This window comes from Triturus cristatus, chromosome 6 (genome assembly GCF_964204655.1).
Source record: "Triturus cristatus chromosome 6, aTriCri1.1, whole genome shotgun sequence".
NCBI classification, from domain to species: Eukaryota; Metazoa; Chordata; class Amphibia; order Caudata; family Salamandridae; genus Triturus; species Triturus cristatus.
The window spans coordinates 116,960,598-116,982,561 of NC_140589.1; the positions used below are offsets into that span (position 1 = coordinate 116,960,598).

General features: G+C 50.8%; 1 protein-coding gene across 5 annotated transcripts in view; it reads left to right on the forward strand.

The window, feature by feature from the left end:
* LOC146816482 (exportin-5-like) overlaps nucleotides 1–21,964 on the forward strand; it is a 1,867,381-nt gene that overhangs the window by 613,712 nt on the left and 1,231,705 nt on the right. For all 5 annotated transcript variants that reach the window (XM_085610326.1, XM_085610327.1, XM_085610328.1 and 2 more), the window contains exon 19: nucleotides 18,947–19,040. In XM_085610326.1, coding sequence (XP_085466452.1) covers nucleotides 18,947–19,040 — 94 coding nt within the window. The remainder of the gene's footprint in view (nucleotides 1–18,946; nucleotides 19,041–21,964) is intronic.

A 21,964-nucleotide genomic window follows, 5' to 3' on the forward strand; every position in this document is an offset into this window, starting at 1 on the left:
CCCTAAATTTCTCCCTAAAGTGGTCTCACAATTCCACCTCAATCAATCCATTGAACTTTGTGTTTTTTTCTCTGAACCTGGCTCTCCATAATTTAGATGTTAAACAAGCCCTCTTGTACTATATTGACAGAACTAAATCATTTAGAAAGACACAACAGGTTTTTGGTGCTTTCTCTAAACCCCACGAAGGGAAGGCCCTATCCAAATCGGGTTTTGCTACAGGGACCATAAAATGTATCCAGACATGCTATGCTAAAGGGAAAAGAAACTTTCCCATTCCTCCTAGAGCCCGCTCTACTCAGAAAAAAGGAGCCTCTATGGCTTTCCTGGGGAACATCCCTATAGCTGACATCTGTAAGCAGCAACTAGTCCCCACTTCATACTTTTCCAAAACATTACTGTGTATATGTGCTAGCCCGCCAACAAGCCAGTGTTGGGCAGGCAGTCCTATGTATACTTTTTTCAATCCACTGCTTCTTCCAGAGGCTAGCCACTGCTTTTCTGGGAGGACTTCTTTACAGTCTATGCACAGCATGCGTATCTACAGCCACACATGCCTTGAATGGAAAATTGTGCTTACCCAGTAAGCATCTGTTTGTGTCATGTAGTACTGTAGATCCACATGCACCCACCCTCCTTCCTGGACGCCTATAACTATTTCAGTCATCTTTCTATCTCACTTTTCCTCTTTCTCCGAATGGAAATCTCTCTATACATTGCTTGGCTTTACATACCATCCTCACCTGCAGTGCAGGAAAACAATCTAACAATGGAGTTGATGACTATGCGCATTACCAGCAAGAGTAGGAGTCACAATATCTTGTGACTCAAAAGACTTCCTCAAAGTAAAACAACTTGTGCACATCCAGACCCAACACTAGATGGCAGGAGCATGCACAGCATGTGAATCTACAATACTACATGCCACTTTCAGATGCTTGCAGGCTAATGTAAGATTTTCCTTTCCTTCTTGTGGATACGCTATATACTTGAAGATTCCTCACTGATCCAGCCAGCCGTCCCATTCTGAGTGGTCATACAACTGCTTATATGGTCTTACGTTCGTTTTGGAACACTCTAATGCTTTTAATCATGAGACCGTCTTCTCTAACTCTGAGGGTGTTGAAAAAAGAATGGGGAGTTGACACCACAGCTCCAGAATGGATCCTTTAGAAGGCTCTATGATATTATCTTTGGGGTTGATCCCAGAGCTGAGGCTCCACGTAATGCTGCAAGGAAGCGGTTTCAACTTTTCAGATCCAGCCTGGTTACTAGAGGAAGTTCAAGATGTGAGGAATCTTCAGGTAGAATATCCACCAGACAGATTGTTACCAATGGTAAATAACATTTCATTGATGCCAGCTTTACTGTAAAGCTGTCACTTCATTGACCTGGTGAAAGTAAACTCTCTGATATTGGGGCATACATTTCTATGTGTAATTGTTTTTTTAAATTTATTTATTTGCACAACTTATGGGGTGTGGCTTGCGAGCCAAAGATCCTGAACCCCCGTCTTCCCTGTAGAGAGGCGAGGTACCCAGCTCTGGCAAGCAGTAGCAGCAGCGACGATGGTGCGAACAGGGATCTAGGCCCCCGCATCCAGAATGCTGGTGGGTTCCTTGCTCTCAGCCACGATTGGTGCCCAGATGCAGAAGCAGTGACCAGTGCACTCGACAGATGCACGCTGGAATCTGTGCGGGAGGAGCAGGTGACCGGGATCCAAAGACCAAAGGCAGTCCCGAGCGGCTTGGCGGCTCCTCACAATGGCAATGCCATAATTCTGTGGAACTGCGTGTGTGCCCAGACCTGCCCCGGACTTCTTTGGGGATGACAGGCACACTGGAAGGCATGGCCTAACTAGGCAACTGATGACCCCACCTCACATTTCTCCAGTAAAGAGAGGTGAGTGCGCACTGAGGTGGGTGAAATAACCAGTGGGTCATAATACTCACTTGAAGACTCTAGGCGCCTTGATGAGAGGAGAGACTGGAGAATCTGAGGGAGCTGAGGACCACAAGCCCAGTTGAGAACGCCCCATTGTGTTGTCCCCTTGGGCTTAAAGACAGTCAATATGCCATGGAATGCAGGCGACCTGGGGAAACTCTACTGGCCACCACAATTTTATGAAGATTGGAGTATCAAATTGTGGCCCGCATAGTGGGAGTAAGGAAAAGGCGGGCTGGGGGACTACTCCTGGCAGACACACATTAAGCCTCTAATTTGGTGCACCTACCCCCCTTATAAACATAGGGAAGCCCATGTAAAATGAATGGGCAACAGTCAGCAGTGCAGTGAAGGAGTGCAGAGAAACTTCCATTGGCCCCCACCCATTGCTTGCTCATTACAGGGCTTCCCAGAGTCGTGCTGATTTCAACACTCTCCATCCAGCGAAGGGGGCTGCCCTGCCCAGCAAAGGAGAATGAGATGCTGACCCCGTAAGCCCCCCCACCCTGTGGGACCAGGGAGAGGTCTAGGACGGGTTAACAAACTGGAGGGAGAGTTGGTGAGTGGCCAGGGTGCCCCATACATGCATTGGGGCTTCTGGGACACCGTGTCTCTGGTCAGGAGTGCAGAAGCGGCAGATGGGGCCACAGGGGCTTCCCTGAGCCAGGCTGAATCAATCAGGGCACATGTCGCTTCTCTTCCCTGGCCTCCCTGGGAGCAGAAGGCCTTTGCTACTGGACACATTACACAAGCACTTGGCCAGGCTGCTCCCGCCCGTTGCTGATTCCCCCATAATGACAATCTGTACCCCTTATGGACATGGGGAAGCCGAGGACTAGACAACTCAATGCCCAGGAGGGCACAAATGATCCCTCACTGACTACTTCTGAGAGTACTGAAGGGACTGAATCCCTGGCGCCTCCCCTGCATCACCAATTAGATAAAATATTAGCAGCCATAGCAGACTCTAAATCTAGAAACTCCAACAGGATATTGGTTACTGTATCTGTGGGAGTCGGATTATTGAGAGCTGACCACCAGAAATTCACAGAGTGAAGGAAGTGGAGCATGGGGTGAATGAAATGCGCCCTGAACAAATGGTGTTGTCACGGCAAGTAACAGTCCTGACTGTCAGAGTGCACACGCTAGAAAATCATGCTGAGGACGCAGAAGGCTGTGCAGGTGAAGCTCCTGGAGGGGTACGGAAGGAGGGGAAATGGTATTCTATCTTGAGAACTGGATGTTGACTGAAGTCGCCCCAAACCTCCTGACACCCTTCTTCGCTTTGGAAGGTGCACATAGGGTGGCCACCCCCAGCACCTGACCAAGCTTCTCACCTAGAGGTGACCAAACTGCTCCATTTCAGAGACAGGGGCCAGAATAAGGGTCCTATATAACATAATAAACTGGAAGGTCACACTGTTCCCAGACTATACTGCTGCAGTACAGACTAAGAGGGCCTCCTTCCTGGAGGTGAAAAGAGCACTAAGTGAGGAAGGCCTACAGTACTCCCTGATGTTTCCAGCCAAACTGAAGATTCTTTTGGATGGCACATCCTTTTTCTGTGCTGACCCCCAAACAGCATGGGACTGGCTGGATGAATGCAAAACGGGAATGACCTCGCCATGGCCCTCGCTGGGTGAAAGACGACACCAAGTGGAAACCCTGGCAAAGACCCCGTAGGGCCAGAAGCGGAGGTGCCCGAAAAAGCCAGCCACCACCCAAACGGCACTGGAGCGAGCAGCGGCTCTCCAGGCGACAACGGAAGGCAGTACAATCAGTGTCAGCTTTGGAGTTGGTCGCCCCATCAGAGAGACAGTCTGTAGCATCGGATGGATCAGTTTTGGAAGTAGAGGTCCTCTCTGGCGTAACTCCACAATCAGTTGATTATCTAATCTAACTTGGAGGTTAGTGCATACCTTGCCATGCTGTCCTCTGGCCCCTCGGCAGGCAATCTGCTTCAACCGGTGCAGTGCAAAAGTAGCCTGCAAGCACCATCGGTCCCCCTCCAAAAATAACAGGCATTTGCAATGCATTAGGTCTCGCTTTTGTGAAAGCTAGAGCTCTTAGTGTTGAAAATGACAATGTTTTTTACATTTGTTTTTTGGTATGCAGTGGAGTGATGATATTTGCATAGCGCTATTGCCATTCGTATAACCTTGAGGCGCTGGAGAACCAGAAAATGGGAAATAGGTTATGAGGGATGGGAGACCAGAGTAACAACATCCTGGAAATAGCACACACTCATAGGGAATGCAAGATTAAGTAAAGCATGTGAAATGTAAGCAGGAACAATATAGTTACTTTAAAGATTTTATTATTCAGAAATCATTGAGTGCTTTTACCTGAAAACTTAAGAATATGACTACAGGGCTGGAAGGACTCTGCTGCATGCCTTGCAGTCAGATCAAACGAGAATTCCTGGTTAAGCATACTGTTTTTTACAGTAGTAAATCTGATTGTCCAATCACATTACTAAGAATCATATTTAAAGTGGGGGCCCTGGGCCATTATTCCCTCTACTTTAAAAACATTTCTGCTCACAAAACCAGCATTTTCAACACAATTGCTATTTATATACAGGACAGATACCTCTTGCGAAGCAGAACAGGCATGGCAGCAAACGTTGGAACTGGTTGCATATTTCAAATGCAGAAATACAGGGTTCAATGTGCAACTGCAAGAACTTACCAGTGTGTTTTGTGCTTTTTTCCTGGTTGTTTTCGTCACCGGCTTTGTGCCACAAATTTAAATTTCAAAAACTGCACAAAAGAGCGTCACATAAAAAATCGAACTACACAAAGTTCTACAATGGTCTGATCAGTCTCCAGCCTAGCACCGTATTCTCCGTAGTGAAGACGTCTAGAATTTCACTTCAACTACGATAACCAGCCGAATTTAATCAACTCTGTTGAGACAGACAATTAACTTTTTCCTGTTTTACCTTCATTCTTATTCAAGTAAATGAAGTTTTAAGCTACTAACCTCGAAGTTGCTCAGTGGAATACTGTGCATAAGGCAGATCCAGAACAGGCCAAGCTTCTTGAAGGAATGAAGGCTTTCTCAGGAGCCAACCGTGCTGAACAACTTTTTGCTGTGACGTAATTTCTTTTGTGACGCCTCTTCTCCTCCAGCAAGAATATATGAGGGCACTTGCGCAATAGTGAAAATCGTCCTGCCTTCCGGTGCATTAGCGCTAGACACAAGCTGACAGCATGCAGACTTCACAGTCATGAAAGTAATTCATGGAAAGTGTGGAGGGGCGGAGGGGTTAAAATAGATCGCCTTCACTGGAGACGGACAGGTGTCAGGAAGCTGCGAATTCTCTAAATCTGTGGGAAAGAAAAGCATGCCTATCGGGAGAGTGGTGGAGGAGGAGTGGCAGCTGCTCCTGCGCTGCACGTGTGGGGCGGACTATTATCCGATGCACAGAAAACACCAAAAACTGTGGCAGCTGCAAGGTACTAGAGAAGTGGCGTGAACAGAGCTCAGGTTTAATGACGAAAAAATAACACTGGTCTTTAAAGTAATATTATCTAATAATACAGACATGAGTAACACGTTTTAAAATGAATTCGGAGGTCCGATGAAGGTGGTAGACAGGTTACCTGAGTTTAGCGAGCGGCGCCAAAGAAAAAAAGCGATAGCTTTTGAAACCAAAGCTGCGAGTGGTGCGCGCCATATGGTTTCAATTATCGCGCACTTGTCTGGGCACGATAATTGAAACCATATGGCAGGAATGCGCGTAATAGACACCAATAGGCCATGGGTGGAGCAATGCGCCCGCCTTTGGCCTTTTGTGTGCTATTTTAAAAACGAACACGCAGGCAAAGGCCAATAGCAGGCCACAAATGTAAAAACACACGCACGAGCGTGTACAATTCCAGGGTCCATTTCAGAACCCCGGACAAAAGGACTCGCCTGCGCGAGCACTGCTGCGCTGTGCAACGCAGGGCGCGAGCCCTAAAAATGACCGCTAGTCATGTTACATTACTGCATGTGAAAAGTGAGGTGGATGACTGAACTGGGCTCCTCAAAGGACCAGAATGAAAACTTCTCACATACCTCAGAAGAGGACACAAGTTGTCCCCAGTGAGTGTACTGTGCACGGGCTGGAGTGGAAAGCCCGGTGCCGGACTAGTTCTGCCTACCACACACCACTTGACCCCCTCCTTGTAGTCTTGTAGAGCTTTGCTTATGACTCTTTTGATAACTAATCATGTGTTTGGGCAGTCAGCAGTTGCTGACCCGTCCTTAGGTTCGGGAGTTATAAGTTGGGGCACTTGTTATTGTTTGTCTCGGAGGACATGTTACTTGTTGGGGTGGGGGAGGCAGGCGCCGGTGTTGGTTGCTGGGCGGAAGTCTGGGACTGCCGACTACATTGACACAATGGCTCTCACAGAACCGGGCCCGTTTGCATGACATGGAACATAGGGGGGATGAGTTCAGCATCTAAATGACACAACATCCACAGATCTCTTCGACGTAGGGATGCTGGGGGGTGAACATCGCCATGCTACATGAGACACACCTCAAAGGGATAGAAGTAGGGCCATCTATGTGCGCAACCAAGACCAACTGGTGTTCCCGCACTCCTTATCGGCATCCCTGGGATGTCTGACAGGAGGTGACTCACTCCTGGGGCGGGGCGACTTCAACTGCATCACAGACATGCTCCTGGACCACACTCCCCCCCCCCCCCCCCAAACCTGGCCCAGATATCAAGCACAGAGAACAGCATCAGGTTTCCGGGAATGTGTACAGCACTGGGAGTTGACTGTTGTGTGGCACACCCAACATGGCGCAGGGCAGGATTACTTTCATATAGCTGCCCTACAAACTAGACTAGACAAATTTGTGTGCTCAGGGTGGCTGAGTCAGTATGCAACCTTTACTGGATACCTCGGTCGCACCATTTCTGACCACAGCCCTCTACTTATGGGATCCCGACTGATTGGTGACAGACCACCGATACCCATGTGGTAACTCCAAACACTGGCACTTGCACTTGAAGATACATGTTACAGAACATTCCCACACACAGCTTTTACAGAATAATTTGACAATAGCTAGAACTCTGCATCCTCTAGCCTTGTAGAATGGGATGCCTTCAAGGTGGTGTTCAATGGTCGCATGAGGCAGTCTGTGGGGGTATGTAAGGAGCTGAATAATGAGCTGAAAACATTAGATGCCACAGTTCAAACTCTAGATAACGAATCTGAAAGAAACACGTTAGTTAGATTCCTCACCTTAGAATATCCCCAGGCGTCAGACTGGATCCGGAAGATTTTTGTAGCAATACACCTTGCGCGTCGCTAGGCGTCGTCTGCGGCTCCGCGTCCGTCGTTGGCGTCGTGCGCCGGAATGACGTCGTCGGAGTACTTAAACGCCGCCCTCGCGCGCTGACGTCAGTTCTTCTTTTTTCCGCGCCAGTAAGTGCTGATCCGGGAGAGCTACCCCTTTAGTCAATTTTGGACTAACTTTTTCAACTCTTTTTGGTCACTTCTCGACTGCCGGTAGGATGCCTGGTTTCAAGGCCTGCGACGACTGTCACCGACTGATGTCGGTGACCGATCATCACCGCCGGTGCCTGTACTGCTTGGGCCTCGACCACGACGCGGAGTCGTGCTCTGATTGTATGGCCTTGACCTCGAAAGCTAGGCGGGAGCGGTCCCGCAAGCTTCTCGAGCTTCGCCACTCGGCTCCGCGCCCCTCTCGATCCCGGTCCAGGAGGAGGTCCAAGGATCGGTCGCGGAGCCGCACTCGACATCGTCGCTCGTCTGGCTCGAAGTCTTCGGGTAAGTCGAAGCGCTCTAAGAAGTCCAAGAGGCGACACCGCTCTTCGGACTCCCCTCGCCGGTCGCGCGACTCGGCCGAGGGTCAGGGTGGTTCCACCCCCGCGGCTCCGCTGGAGCCGCAGGCGCCGCGCAAATCCCCATACCCGCCGGTCCCTGGGATTGACGCGACGCCGACGGAGGTCAGTGCCTTCCTCTCGGCCATGAGGAGCCTAGCCCCGCCGGCGACGCCCGCTTGTGCGCCTTCGGGCCCCGCGGACTCGACTGGGCGACCTTGTGTGCCGGCGGTCGCGACGCCGTTGGAGGCTCCGGCCCCGACGCCGCAGGTCCCCGAGGGGCCCGAGCCTGGGCCCCCGTCGACGCTGGTCGACCTCGTCACGCCTCCTCCGCCGGCGCTGACACCGGTACCACCCCCGACGCCGACTCCGGTCGACGTCGATCTCCGGTTCAGCCCCTGTCCGGTCCCGACGCCGATGCGGCGCCGCCCGACGCCGTATCTGACGCCGCTAGAGACACATATTGTCTATCGACCGGCTCCGATCATTCCTCCTGTTAACCAGGAATCGGATGACGGGGGCGACTGGGAGGGGTCTGAGGACCCTATGGCCCTTCAAGGGCAACTTTCTCAGCACTGGGCAGATGAACTGGGGGAGGCCAGTGGATTGGATACCTCACCGGACACTGGATTCATCTCTCCTCCGACTGTGGCTTCGGAGGAGGGTGCAGCTTTTTCTGTGGTGCTGCACAAGGCGGCCGCGGCCCTTGGGCTTGAGCTGCTTGCCGTGGCTGTGAGGACTAACATCCTCACTGAGGTGCTTCAGTCTGCCTCATGCTCCACTGAGCCTCTGCTGCAAGTCAATGAGGCCCTCACTGACGTTCTGCAGGGCACCTGGTCCAAGCCCTCCACAGTCCCTCCTTTGGATAGGAACGTTGCCAGGTGCCACCGCCCTGCTCCGGGCAACCCCAGTTTTCTGTCCCAACACCCCACCCCCGAGAGTCTGGTTATCCAGGCCTCTACCTCCCAATCCTCCTTCCCGTCCGCTCCTCCGGACCGGGATTCCAAGAGACTGGAACAGTTCGGTAAGAAACTGTTCTCCTCGCTCAGTTTGGGCCTGCGGTCTTTAAACACCGCCTGTCTCTTGGACCGTTATTCCCACTCTCTGTGGGATACTGTGGAGGACGTGCTGCCACTGTGCCCGGAGGAGGCCCGGGCACGGCTTTCCTCGGCTCTGGCCGATGGGAGAGATGCAGCGCGCCATGCCATCCGATGTGGACTCGACACTACGGACTCGCTGGGTAGGGCGATTTCTACCACGGTGGCGCTTCGACGTCACGCCTGGCTGCGGTCCACGTCCTTTTCAGGGGATGTCCAGAGCACACTCATGGACATGCCTTTTGATGGCGCTCACCTTTTTGGTGAGAAAGCGGACAGTGCGCTGGCTCGTTTCAAGGACTCCCGGGCTACGGCCAAGTCCTTGGGCCTCTCAGCCCCGCGGCCACAAACTTCCGCTTTTCGCTCCTTTCGTGGCCAAGGAAGGGGCACCTCCTCACGTCCGCCTAGCCACCGGCCGCAGAACCAGCCTGCACGCGGTCGCGGACGTGGTTTCGCCGAGGCGGTACTGGAGGACAACGCGGTCAGTCCACATCCACCCCGGCAGCATCCGCCTCAAAGCCTTCCTAGTCCGAGCTTTCAGGCCTATTCCTCGCCAGTGGGAGGCCGGGTTCGCCATCACCTGCTCCACTGGCGTACCATTACTTCGGACAGGTGGGTGCTGCAAATCGTCCGAAGGGGCTACTCCCTCCCCTTCGAGACGACCCCCTCCAGCCATGCCACCGCAGCACCACCGTATCTCGGAGGATCATTTGAATCTTCTGCGAGAGGAAGTTTCGGCCCTCTTGGCCAAAGAGGCCGTCGAGCGCGTTCCGAGCCCAGAAGTAAGTCGTGGGTGTTATTCCCACTACTTTCTGGTTCCCAAGAAGGGCAAAGGAGGCCTACGCCCTATCTTGGACCTCAGGAACGTCAATGCCTTCCTCCGGAAGGAACGGTTCAAAATGTTGACTTTGGCTCAGGTTCTAGCTGCCCTAGACCCTGGAGACTGGATGGTAGCGTTGGACTTGCAGGACGCATATTTCCATATCCCCGTCCTGCCGGCCCACCGGCGTTACCTGCGGTTCATGGTGGGTCAGGAGCACTTTCAGTTCACCGTGCTCCCCTTCGGCCTTACCAGTGCCCCTCGGGTGTTCACGAAAGTGATGGCGGTGGTCGCAGCTCATCTGCGCAGATCAGGGGTTCCAGTCTTCCCCTATCTCGACGACTGGTTGTTGAAGGCGGGCTCGCCCCAGACAGTCGTCTCCCACCTCCAGACTACGGCGGATTTCCTGCATTTGCTGGGGTGTTCCATCAACGTGCCGAAGTCACACCTGAGCCCCTCTCAGAAGCTCCTCTTCATCGGAGCGGTTCTCGATTCGGCGCAGTTCCGGGTCCATCCACCGGAACAGCGGGTCCGGAATATACAGGCCCTGATTCCCATCTTTCGGCCTCTATCCTGGGTTTCGGTCAGGCTAGTGTTGCGGCTTCTGGGGCGGATGGCCTCCTGCATCCTACTAGTGCATCACACCAGGCAGCGCATGCAGGCTCTGCAGTGGGACCTGAAGTTTCAGTGGGCCCAGCATCACGGCAACCTGTCCGACCATGTCTTGATCTCGGAGGGCACTGCACAGCAGTTGCAGTGGTGGCTCACGGACCGCGATTGGGTCACGGGCAAGAGCCTCTCCCTACCCGAGCATGTAGTAGTGACGGATGCGTCCCTCCTGGGATGGGGTGGCCATATGGGAGAGGCGGAGATCAGAGGCCTCTGGTCTCCGGCGGAGTCTCGCCTCCACATCAACTTGTTGGAGCTGAGAGCGATCTGACTTGCACTGAAAGCCTTCCTTCCCTCTGTCCGGGGAAGTGTCGTGCAGGTGTTCACGGACAACACCACCGGCATGTGGTATTGCAACAAACAGGGTGGGGTCATGGACCCTTTGTCAGGAGGCTCTGCGCCTCTGGACATGGCTGGAACACCAGGGCATCACCCTGGTGGTTCAACATCTGGCGGGCTCTCTGAACGCCAGAGCAGACGAACTCAGCCGCCGGTGCATGATGGATCACGAATGGCGTCTGAACTCCGAGGTGGCGCAAGGTCTCTTTCAGCGGTGGGGAGAGCCTTGGTTAGATCTATTCGCCACCGACGAGAACGCGCAATGTCAGCAGTTCTGCACGTTGGAATTTCCAAGGCGGCACTCGCTAGGCGACGCTTTTCGTCGCGAGTGGAGTTGCGGTCTGTTGTACGCCTTTCCGCCTATACCACTTCTGCCCAGAGTGCTGAAGAAGATCAGGCGCGACCGGGCCCAAGTCATCTTGGTGGCTCCGGCTTGGGCACGAAGGTACTGGTATCCCGAGCTACTCAGTATGTTGACCGATCCTCTGATACGTCTGCCCCTTCGGGAGGATCTTCTGTCGCAGCAGCAGGGGACGGTCCTCCACCCGAACCTGTCCAGCCTCCACCTCCATGCGTGGAGATTGAGCGGCGGCAGTTGATGCCATTTGACTTGCCTCCTGAAGTCTGTGATATCATTCTGGCAGCCAGGCGTCCCTCCACAAAGACGGTATACGCCTGCCGGTGGAACAAATTTGTGGCATGGTGCACAGCAAAAGCTGTGGATCCCCTTTCCGCCCCTCTTTCTGAGGTTCTTCTCTTTCTTCTTTCTTTGGCCCGGCAGGGCTCTGCCCTGGGCACCTTGAAAGGTTATCTTGCTGCCATCTCTGCCTTCTTACGGCTTCCTGATCAGCCCTCTCTTTTCAAGTCCCCTGTAGTGTCACGCTTTCTTAAAGGCATTACTCAGACATTCCTTCCTGTCCCTTTCGTAATGCCTCAGTGGGACTTGAATCATGTCTTAACATTTCTGATGTGCGCTCCCTTTGAGCCTCTTCACAATTGTCCTCCTCGTCTTCTCACTCTTAAGACTGCTTTCCTGGTAGCCATCACCTTGACTAGACGGGTGAGTCAGCTCCAGGCTCTGTCGTCCAAGCCTCCTTTTCTATCTGTTCATCCGGACAAGGTTGTCCTTCGGCCTCGTCCTTCCTTTCTACCGAAAGTGGTGACCCCCTTTCATCTTGGGCAATCTGTCCCCTTGCCCACCTTCTTTCCACCTCCGCATCCTTCCAAAGAGGAAGAGCGGCTCCACCGTCTGGACCCAAAACGTGCGCTCTCCTTTTATTTGGACCGCACGAAACAGTTCCGGGTGGACGACCAGCTTTTCGTTGGCTACGTGGGTGCTAAGAAGGGAAAAGCTATGCACAAACGGACCATCTCCCGGTGGGTCGTTTTGTGTATAAAAATCTGTTATTCCTTGGTAAAAATGGACCCTCCTGCGATGGACCCTCCTGCGAGCCCATTCTACTCGGGCCACGGCGGCTACTACTGCTTTGGGACGGGGAGTCCCTTTGCAGGACATCTGTCAGGCGGCGACGTGGGCTTCGCTGCACACGTTTGCCAGGCACTATTGCCTAGACAGCCAAGTCCGGAGGGATGGCTTCTTTGGCCGTTCTGTCCTCCCGGACTTTCTGGTTTGATCTTGGTTCGCAGACCCACCACCGGGGTTGGTATTGCTTGGGTATCTATTCTAAGGTGAGTAATCTAACTAACGTGTTTCTTTCAGATGAACAAGTTACTTACCTTTGGTAACGATGTATCTGTAAGAAAAATTAGTTAGTTAGATTCCTCACCGACCCACCCATCCTCCCCGTTCTGCGAACCGACATCTATGGTTAAGGCTATCCTTTTCAGGGCCCTAGATTTTTTGGCACCAGTGTCGGTCTCTTGCATGGCTCTGCGTTCCTGGCGCGGAAAGCTATGTACAAGAACTGACGTCAGCGCGCGAGGGTGGCGTCTAAGTACTCCGACGTCATTCCGGCGCACGACGCCAACGACGGACGCGGAGCCGCAGACGACGCCTAGCGAAGCGCAAGGGGTATTGCTACAAAAATCTTCCGGATCCAGTCTGACGCCTGGGGATATTCTAAGGTGAGGAATCTAACTAACTAATGTTTCTTACAGATACATCGTTACAGAAGGTAAGTAACTTGTTCTTTGGGGACAGACCCCGCCACACATCAGGGGTCCTAACGGCATCCAGGAATGCCTACGGTGTCATGACTACAAAAAATATGTAGTCAGGGTATATGAAGAAGAGGGTAAATCAGGAAGGCTCCTAGCATGCCTCATTCACCCGTAACTGTGAGGTACACCCATTACACACCTCCAGTCGGCTGCGGGGACACATACTTCTTCCCAGGGGGCCATTAATGACGAGTTTAGAGCATACTCTTAGATGCTCTATCGCTGTCCAGAGGCACTTCCGGAAGGCTCACATGATGACTTCCTTGACCGTTTCCCGCTCCCAATGCTGCCACCAAAGGTGAGGGAGGCCCTCAGAGACCCAGTCAGAATGCAGGAGATAAGACATGCCATTAAGGAAATGACCACTGGCAAGACCTCGGGCCCGACGGACTCCCAGCAGAGTTTTACGCTACATTAATAGGACAGCTGGCCTATGAAACTGAAGTCGCTCTATGCGGAGTCCATGAGAGTGGGTCACCTGCCAGACTCCACAAGGAGTTCTACTTTGATACCCCTCCCCAAAATCAAGGTTTCTGGTGCACCTTTGTCTACGTTTCTGTCACTATCCATGCTAAACATAGACTTCAACGTCCTGAGTAAAGTGCAGGCGTACGGATTGCTCCCATATATGCTGACCCTGATCCATAAGGATCAAAATGGTTTCATATGGAACTGCAGCAACTCCTTAACCTCAGGAGTCTGAATCATGTTCTTTTCCAAACAACGGTATAAGTACTTTCAGGGGCAATGCCATTAGACCTCGAGAAGGCCTTTGATTTTATACGGTGGGACTTATTGATGAAAACAGTGTGCAATATGGGAGTGGGAAAGGCCTGGATTATATGGGTCCCACTTCTCTATGCCAGGCCAATAGCATGCATTAAGACCGGCAGTGCGATTTAAGACATATATGAGAAGTGTTTCGGGGTACGAGAGAGGGTTGCCCCATCTCCTCTTCTATTCACCTTAGCCGTCGAATCCCTAGTGGAGTTGTTTCATCCGTAAGGTGGTGGCAGTGGCATACTGTTAGACTGACATGAACACATGATCTCGCTTCATGCAGATGACCTCCTCCTGTATCTGTCTGATGGCCCTACTGGATCTCCAGATGCAATCCGACGCCTGGAAGAGTTTGGGGTGCTCTCGGGCCTACAGGTTAACAGAAGCAAAACATGCCTTTTCCTCTGTGGGCCAGAGGTACACCAACCATCTGCCCTTCCCCCAGGACATGAATGGGAACCTCTAACTTTTAAATAGCTCGTGTTCAGATATACCACACCCTAGATGACTTATGAGAGGGTAACCTGGGGAGAGCAATTCGCTCTCTCAAATCCTTTGCTGCTTTTTGGAGATCCCTGGGATTACCCATCATGGCCCGACTATCAGTCTTCAAAATGGTGATGCTTCCTCGCCTGTTCTATATTTTCATAAACCTCCCGGTTAGAGTGAGTTTAATATGGTTCAGGCAACTAAATGTCCTGCTCAGGGAATTAATATGGGACGGGGTCACCACAGGGTGTCAGTCGAGGTCCTGAGACGTCTGCCGGAGGAGGGAGGACTGGGTGCAACTGATTTTGAGCTGTACTGCCTGGCAGCACAGCTGTAGAGGGTAGCCAAATAGCTTGATTGGTCATGGAGAGACAAAATGGATCTCTTGGGTTTAACACCACACATGGGGAGCTTAATGATCCTAATGCTACGACCGGGAGTGGCTATTCTACAACCAAGCAGCCTACTGTTGATAGGTGTGCAATGCTGGCGTCGCTGCACAGTATGGACTCACAGAGCTCCTCTTTACACCTCACCCGGCCACTGATGGGCTTGCCTCATGGTGACCTTATTACTTGTTTTACTGTTGCCCAACTCTGAGTGGACAGAGGCCGGACTGACGACGGTAGGCGACTGCTACCAGTTATGCACCCTGATACAGCTAGAAGAGTTAACAGAACAATAAACATTGCCCCACGGGAAATTCCTGAACTATGAAGCACTGGTGTGGACGTTTCCTGATCTGTGGGTGGGATAAAGGAGGAACCCACAACTCGTGCAGTGTTCCAGCTTTTGTTTTGATTGGGATCGGCTAGGCACCTGGTGACATGGTTTTATAGGTCTCTAAATGATATGGGGCGGAGATCTTTAGTGATGCTCAGAGCTAGATGGAACAGAGTCTTAGGCCGAGAGGTCACGTAAAGGGAATGGGGCAAAATATTGGCATATCCTAAGAAATTATCTCGCAATACGAGGCTGAAATATATACAGTTCAACTTTGTGCATATGACCTATCGCACACCCCACAGACTACAGGTCATATATGGTGGGGAACCTTGTGAATGTCCTAGATTTTGGCTATCTGATGCTGATTTTAGTCCTATGACATGGGGGTACTCTACCCTTCAATCGTTTTGGACTGCATTACTTCTTCGGTTGCATACCGCATTAGGCCGCTGTCTCCCTCACACGATAGAGACCTGTCTCTCAGGTGGGGTTCCCCAGACCCAAAACAAGTAAAGTGGGTAATAAATTCCTTTACCTGGCTCCTTTTCTGGCTAAACATAGAATAGCAATGGTGTGGAAATCAGGGACTGGACCAGTGTTGGGGGTGTGGATCAGAGACGTTACCATTTTGGCCAGAGCGGAAGAAAGAGCCCTTATTAGAGAAAACACAAGAGGGATTAGGAGATGCCACAAAGCAGACTTGTGGATGGAGGTCCTAGGGAACATCCGGAGGGTGTTGTACATTCATAACAGAACAGGACAAGTGGAGCGAGAAGAGGGGAGCCAGGATGATGATTCAGATGGGAGGAGGGTGGTAGCTCCTTCTGTAAGCGATTAGAGGACTTAGGAATACAGGAATAGCTCCAGGTGCTGGGAACTCCGCAGGGCGGGCCCCAGGACTGTGCTATGACGTGAACCGCTCGCCCCGCCTCAGCGTATAGAGACCACTCATTCTGATGGAAGCCACTAGACATACATATAAAACTGACACATACTCTGCGACATACTCCCCCAGCCTACCCCCCTGCCACCAGAGGGCCGAATACCCAGAGACACATCAGTTATACTCTTCATTTCTTTTGTCTACCTTATTTCCTTTGGTTTCCCCAGTTGGGGACATTAGATTTTATTATTACCCCAGTTCGTCCCCTATTGCTTACTCTTGACTCGTGAGTTAGTAAGGATGTCTGCGCTAGGATCTGTAAGAAATCAACCCTGAGATTGGCAGTGGAAGAAACTAAAGATTACACATTCATGGGATTACACATGTAAACTCAGGCAGGATTTAAAGCAGAAAGAGGGATTTAGGACCTTACTAGGAATATATACTGTTTTGCTTAAGAATTCATTGCTAAATGTGTATGCTTTTGACCACTGTAGACCTCCAATTCGCCTCACTGTTTTACTGTATGGTCACCATGAAAGAATGGCTTGACCTACCGCACAATTGTTTGTATCGATACCTAATGCTAATAAAAAAAAATCTTTTTTTAAAATACATACAAATCCATTTATCTCACATGACATTGACCATTGGACCTTATCAATTCTTCTATATCGTGCACATACATTTCCTTTGCTGCTGAATATCCTATTTAATGCACATGCACAATTGTAGGGAGCTGGTTCTCCCTATAGTGCACTAAAAAGGAGTCCACTGTGTAAAGAGTCCAGTGGGTCCCTAGTTGGCTTACAAAGTCTAGACTAGATAATACTAACCCTCTCCTCTGTGGTAGTGTGGGTAAGCAGTTGGGCTTATTAGAGGGTAGTGCTAAGCATTTGTTGTACTCACAGAGGCAATAGATGAGACACATACTTAAAGAATAAATCCGAGACCAAATTAGAAAAATAACACTTCTTTTTATATATTTTGTGAAACCAAGACCTTTGTTTAAAAGTGCTGTTTTGTTAGCATTTTTTACAAGTAAGTAAACCTTTTTGAAAAACTGTACGCCTTTACGCACAATGCAGTCCTTTGGGAGGAAGTTATAAATGCATAAAGGTAAGTAAATGTAAATGTAAATGTTTTGTACTTGTATAGCGCGCAGCTACCCACATGGGGTCTCCCGGCGCTTGTACGAATACCGCAAGGGAACCCTTCCTGGTTTTCCTTGTGAAGTGTACTGTCAGGGGTTCACCTTCTGGGTTTCAAGTTGTAGTGGACCAAGGTCCAAACTACTACCAGGAGCTCTTTGGGAACTGCCCTTGGTTCACCAGGAGCAGGGTGCTGGTGAGGTTGTTGCTGGGTGCGCTATGGTGAAGGAGGACGACCTGGAAACAAGCGCACTGGGGGACTTGGGGACAAGTCCAAGAGTTCCCAAATGGGGGCTCAGGTCACAAGGGGTCTTGAAGCAAAGGGGCACAGCCGGTTCGCCAGTACCCGGTCTGAGTGGCTCGGGTGCAGACTTTGTATGGCGGCTGGGCTGAATGGTCAAAAATGTTCCTCGTGGTTAGGGACAAATGGCTGGCAGGGGCAAAATCAGGACAACTGGGCCACTCACAAAGAGGGTCTCAGTGGTATTGACGTCCCTTGATGGCTGCTTGGTCGTGGTGCAGTAGAAATCCGGACTGGACTCTCACTGTTGGTATTTGGTGCAGGCCGTCCGGTGCCCCCGGGATTGGTGCTGCACTGCTCGGTCCTGGTGTCTTCACCCTCAATGGGGAAACAGATCTGACCTTCTAGAGCACGAGTACCTTCTCCTGGTCGCCTGTGGTGTCAGTCGGGCCTGGGAACTGCAAGGCGATGGACCCGACTGTGCTTGTTGGTGCCTGCGGACTGCAGGGGAGTAGCTACTCTACTCCAAGGGAGACTGTAGGGGATTTTCAAAGTGCTGGCAGGCTATCCAAGGCTTTGATAGTTCTCCAGATTGCAGGACGTGTCACTCTCTCGCGATTGTGGGGAGACGTGCATGCAGGCAGTGTTTTGCGCCTAAAGTTCTCAGTTCTTCTGTAGTTCTTGCCAGGCAGTGACTCTTCTTCATCCTTCTCCTCTTGGTCCGTCGAATCTGAGTTCTTGGGTTCAGTGGTGCCACCTAACTACTCCATTTAGGGGTGTTACAGGGGGTGACCGGTAGTAGCCCAGTGGCCACTTCCTGTGGGAAATGGATATTACCCTGACACTAGAAGGCTAATCCCGTCCGAAACAAGATGGAGGTATTTGAAAAGGTAGTGTCCACATCAGCTAGTCCACGTTAGGGGTGGTGCTGTCTTGGTGTGGGCACACCTCCTAATCTTACTAATTGTCCTGCCTGTCTTGGTACCAAAAAGTGGGGCCAGGACAAGGGGGTTGAAATCTTTGCTATCTGGAGAGGTCTGGGTCGCATAACAAATGCTGCAGGGCCTTTGAAGCTTCCCGCCCTGGAATGCATTTTCTGCGTGAAGGAGGCATAAACACTTCCGCTCAGAGTAGGCTTTGTTCCCGGTCTCTGAGAGTGATGGCTTTCACCTCAGGAGGTCAGAAACATGTCTAGGTTGGCTGGCTGACTCTAAGGTGCCCTCTGGGTGCCATTATTAATAAATCCAACTCTGGCATCAGTGTGGGTTTATTAAGACGAGATGTACAGGGTACAGTAAAGCGATCATGTAGCTGGGGAACTCGTAATCATGCGTGTTCAGCCCATGTACTCTGTATGGCTTCACTGTGTACTTGTGGTATCTAAGAGGGAGCTTGGTTATCACAGGGACACATCCACTCGTGCAGATATGACCACACGTGGTTATAGTGCACCCTCCCTTAGGATTGTCAGGCCAGCTGTAGAAGTGACTTACCTATACCACATGCAGTGCTCTGAAGGCATGGCACACAGGGCTGTGTGCCATGTCGACTCTTCACTTTTCTCTGCTCCAAGACAGGCATTTTTCAGTGGCAGTTTGCATGAGCTCTGGCATAGCAGTTTTGGCAGCGGCTGCTTGCCAGATAATCATGTTCTATTCTATGAGTGTGAGCTTTATATGGTGTCAAGTGTACCAGTAAAAGTCAAAGCATGTTTTGTGTATGTGGAAACATTTTCTACAGGTCTTAATGTTTTCTTTTTTATGTCAAACGTACAGGGCATTTTCTGATTCCGAATCATTTATCAAATTTGTTGGTGCTGATCAGCATGCAACTTTCGTAACTGCAGGGAAAGATCTCAATCGTTCAAGAGTAAGTATTTGTCTCCATTAGTGTCAATTGTCATGGCATCTGTTTCTTGTTTCAGAACATTTACATTTTAATCTATTTTGCACTTGTAATATTGTACTTAAGTGAACAGTTTTCATAGCATCTCTTATTGGGCTCCTGAAACTGTGGCCGATAGACGTACACTTGAATGAAAAGGAAAACAATAATATACTGAGCAGATAAACAGCAGGTTTCCATGAGCAACTATTCACACCCTCTTTAAGTCACTACAGGAGACAATAGACTCCAGAATCTAGAGCAAGATAACTTAGAAACCAAGTGGATTCAGACTCCAATAATCCCCGCAGCATTCTATCATGATGATAGTTACAGTAAGTTTTTAAAAAAACTTTTTTTATTGACATTTTCCTATTGTACATATACAGAATTGCGACATGAGTTAACCAGTTTACAGTGTAGTCCAGGCTTATTCGCGGTAAATAACACTCAGTCGTCTGTAATCAAGTATCACCATTAGGCCTTACAATTATTAATGGTGCAGAGTACCTCCATTGGTTTTCCAAATAGGAGTATTAAAACATTGTCACAGAAAGAAATTGGTGTGATATTCAAGGAAACCGGGAAAAAGGAGAAAGACACCAGCCATTTATCTTAATAGACAGTGCAGTGACACAATAACTTGAAGGTGCAAATCTACTAATAAGCTTGCACGAAAAGAAAAGGGGAAAAGGAAAAAGGAAGGAGGGATAAGAGCAAGGAGGTGGGGGAAGGACCTGATCAGCAATGCCCAATCTCATGTCAATACCCATGGTTTGCTGTCATCTATCAGCTGGGATATCTGCGCTGGGGGGGGGGGGGGGGGGGGAATGGGAAGGTCTTGAGGCGCAGACCCCTGTGCTCTGGTCTTAGCCTCCCATACTCATGTTATGTGCAATCCCTGGTCCAAACCTCATCTTCTATTTTGTCTGGAGTGCGGGAGGGTTCGCAAACCTCTGGTCGGTATGTTGGTGTTAAACCCTTGGGTCCAAGTCTCATGTGCTCACTCGTCAGTTCAACTGTCGGTTGGCGAGTTGTCCTGGTCTGTTGGTACCCCAGCCTCGCACTGCTCAGACATGTCTGTGCTTATTTGTGGGTCCTCACCAGAGTCACTCCGCGGGTGCTCCCATGCCATCAATACCTCAGTCCATAAATCTGCTATGGGGCGGATCCTCACCCCACTAGCCTCCTCCCTGATCAGCGCCCTCTCCTCAGCCTTTGCCCACTGGGTTACATCTACCCTCCAGGCCTGGACTCTCGTTCCTCCAGACGATATCCAAGCCACAGCTATAACCTAGGGGCCACTTTCTTCGAGGCCGGTCACTGGAATAATCCCAAAATATAAGCCTCCAAGGAATAGTCCATCAGGTCCTCCAACGGGAGCAAGGTGCCCTGTTGCTAACAGTCCCCAACCGTAATCAGTCCAGCTTCTGTCCAGGTAAATAATTGCTCAGTAGTAAAGTAGGAAAGGGGATCGCCATGTGGGAGCCCTACCAAGGTTTTCCTGCGGTTTTTAGGACACATCTGCACCAGCATTTCAACGCTGTCGACAACAGTATCCCAGGGTTTTGGATCGCTATAGTTGGACTATGCAGTTTGACCACCAAGAGTTCCATGTGCGCCGACTGTCCCAGCCCTTCTTCGTTAGCCACGTCTAAGCACAGTGAGATCCATTGGAGCTGGGATGTTAAAAAATAAAGTTTGAAGTCTGGTGCGCCCAAGTATCCTCCTTCGGGGGGTTGCCAAAGGGTAGCCAGCAACACCCTATGTCGGTTTTCATCCCATATCAGATCTCATAACTGGGTGTCCAGTTATCTCGCCCACTAGCAGATTTGCAAAGAAATATAGGAGTGTCGGGAGAATGACCTTCTTGAAGATAGCTATTCGGGCCACAATGGGCAACTTGAGCGAATGCCAAAAGGGCACACAGGATCTCCGGGAGAAGAGTCCCCCCCCCCACCCCCAGATTACTATCTTGGAGGTCCTCCAATGTATGGAATACCTGAATCCCAAGATACTTGAAGGAGGTGGCTGCCCAAATCAGGTCTAAGGGTAGACCCTGGGGTCTTCTCGCCACAGGGGAAACAGGAAATACATGGGTCTTTGTTTTGTTGACCCGAAGGATGGACACCGTTTCAAAACCTTGCTGGAGCTCCAGGGCTCTGGGAATACCAGAGGCCCCATCTCTCAGGTAGAGGAGTATATCATCTGCATAGAGAGAGACAATATGTTTCCGCCCGTCGACCAACAAGCCCCCACTCTGTCTCCTCTGTCTGAAGAGCTCTACAAGAGGTTCGGTAGCCAGGGCGAACAACAGTGGAGACAATGGCCATCCCTGCCTCGTGCCCCTGCCTACACGATACTGTGGGGAGAGCATTGTGTCGGTCTTCACTCTGGCCGTTGGGGTAGTATATAGTAGTTTTCCTCACTTGATCCAGTTATCTCCCAAACCCATCTGTTTCATCACAGCGAATAAGAAATCCCAGCATACTGTGTCTAACGCTTTTTCAAGGTTCACTGAAATCAGCATAGCTTCCTGGCTTGCTATTATTACAGGGTGGTACATTACATGATAGAGTCTCCTGATATTGTGAGAAGTGCTGCGTGAGGGAATAAATCCGCTCTGGCCCGTGTGTATTAATGTCTTCAGACGCGGGAGCTGCAGGAGGGCCAGCACCTTGCTCAGGATTTTGAAATCTACATTCACCATAGAAAGGCGGTGGAACTCTGTGATCCTGGCTCCCTGCGTCTTAGTTTTGGGCAGGGGAATAACCACAGCATCATTGGTGGAGTCCGGGAGGGCACCAAGCCGCCAAGAATCTGCATGCAGCTTTTCAAGGCATGGGGCCAAAGTCCCAGTATAGCCAGCGGAAAATTTGGTTGTAGGCCATCGGGACCTGGCGTCTTGC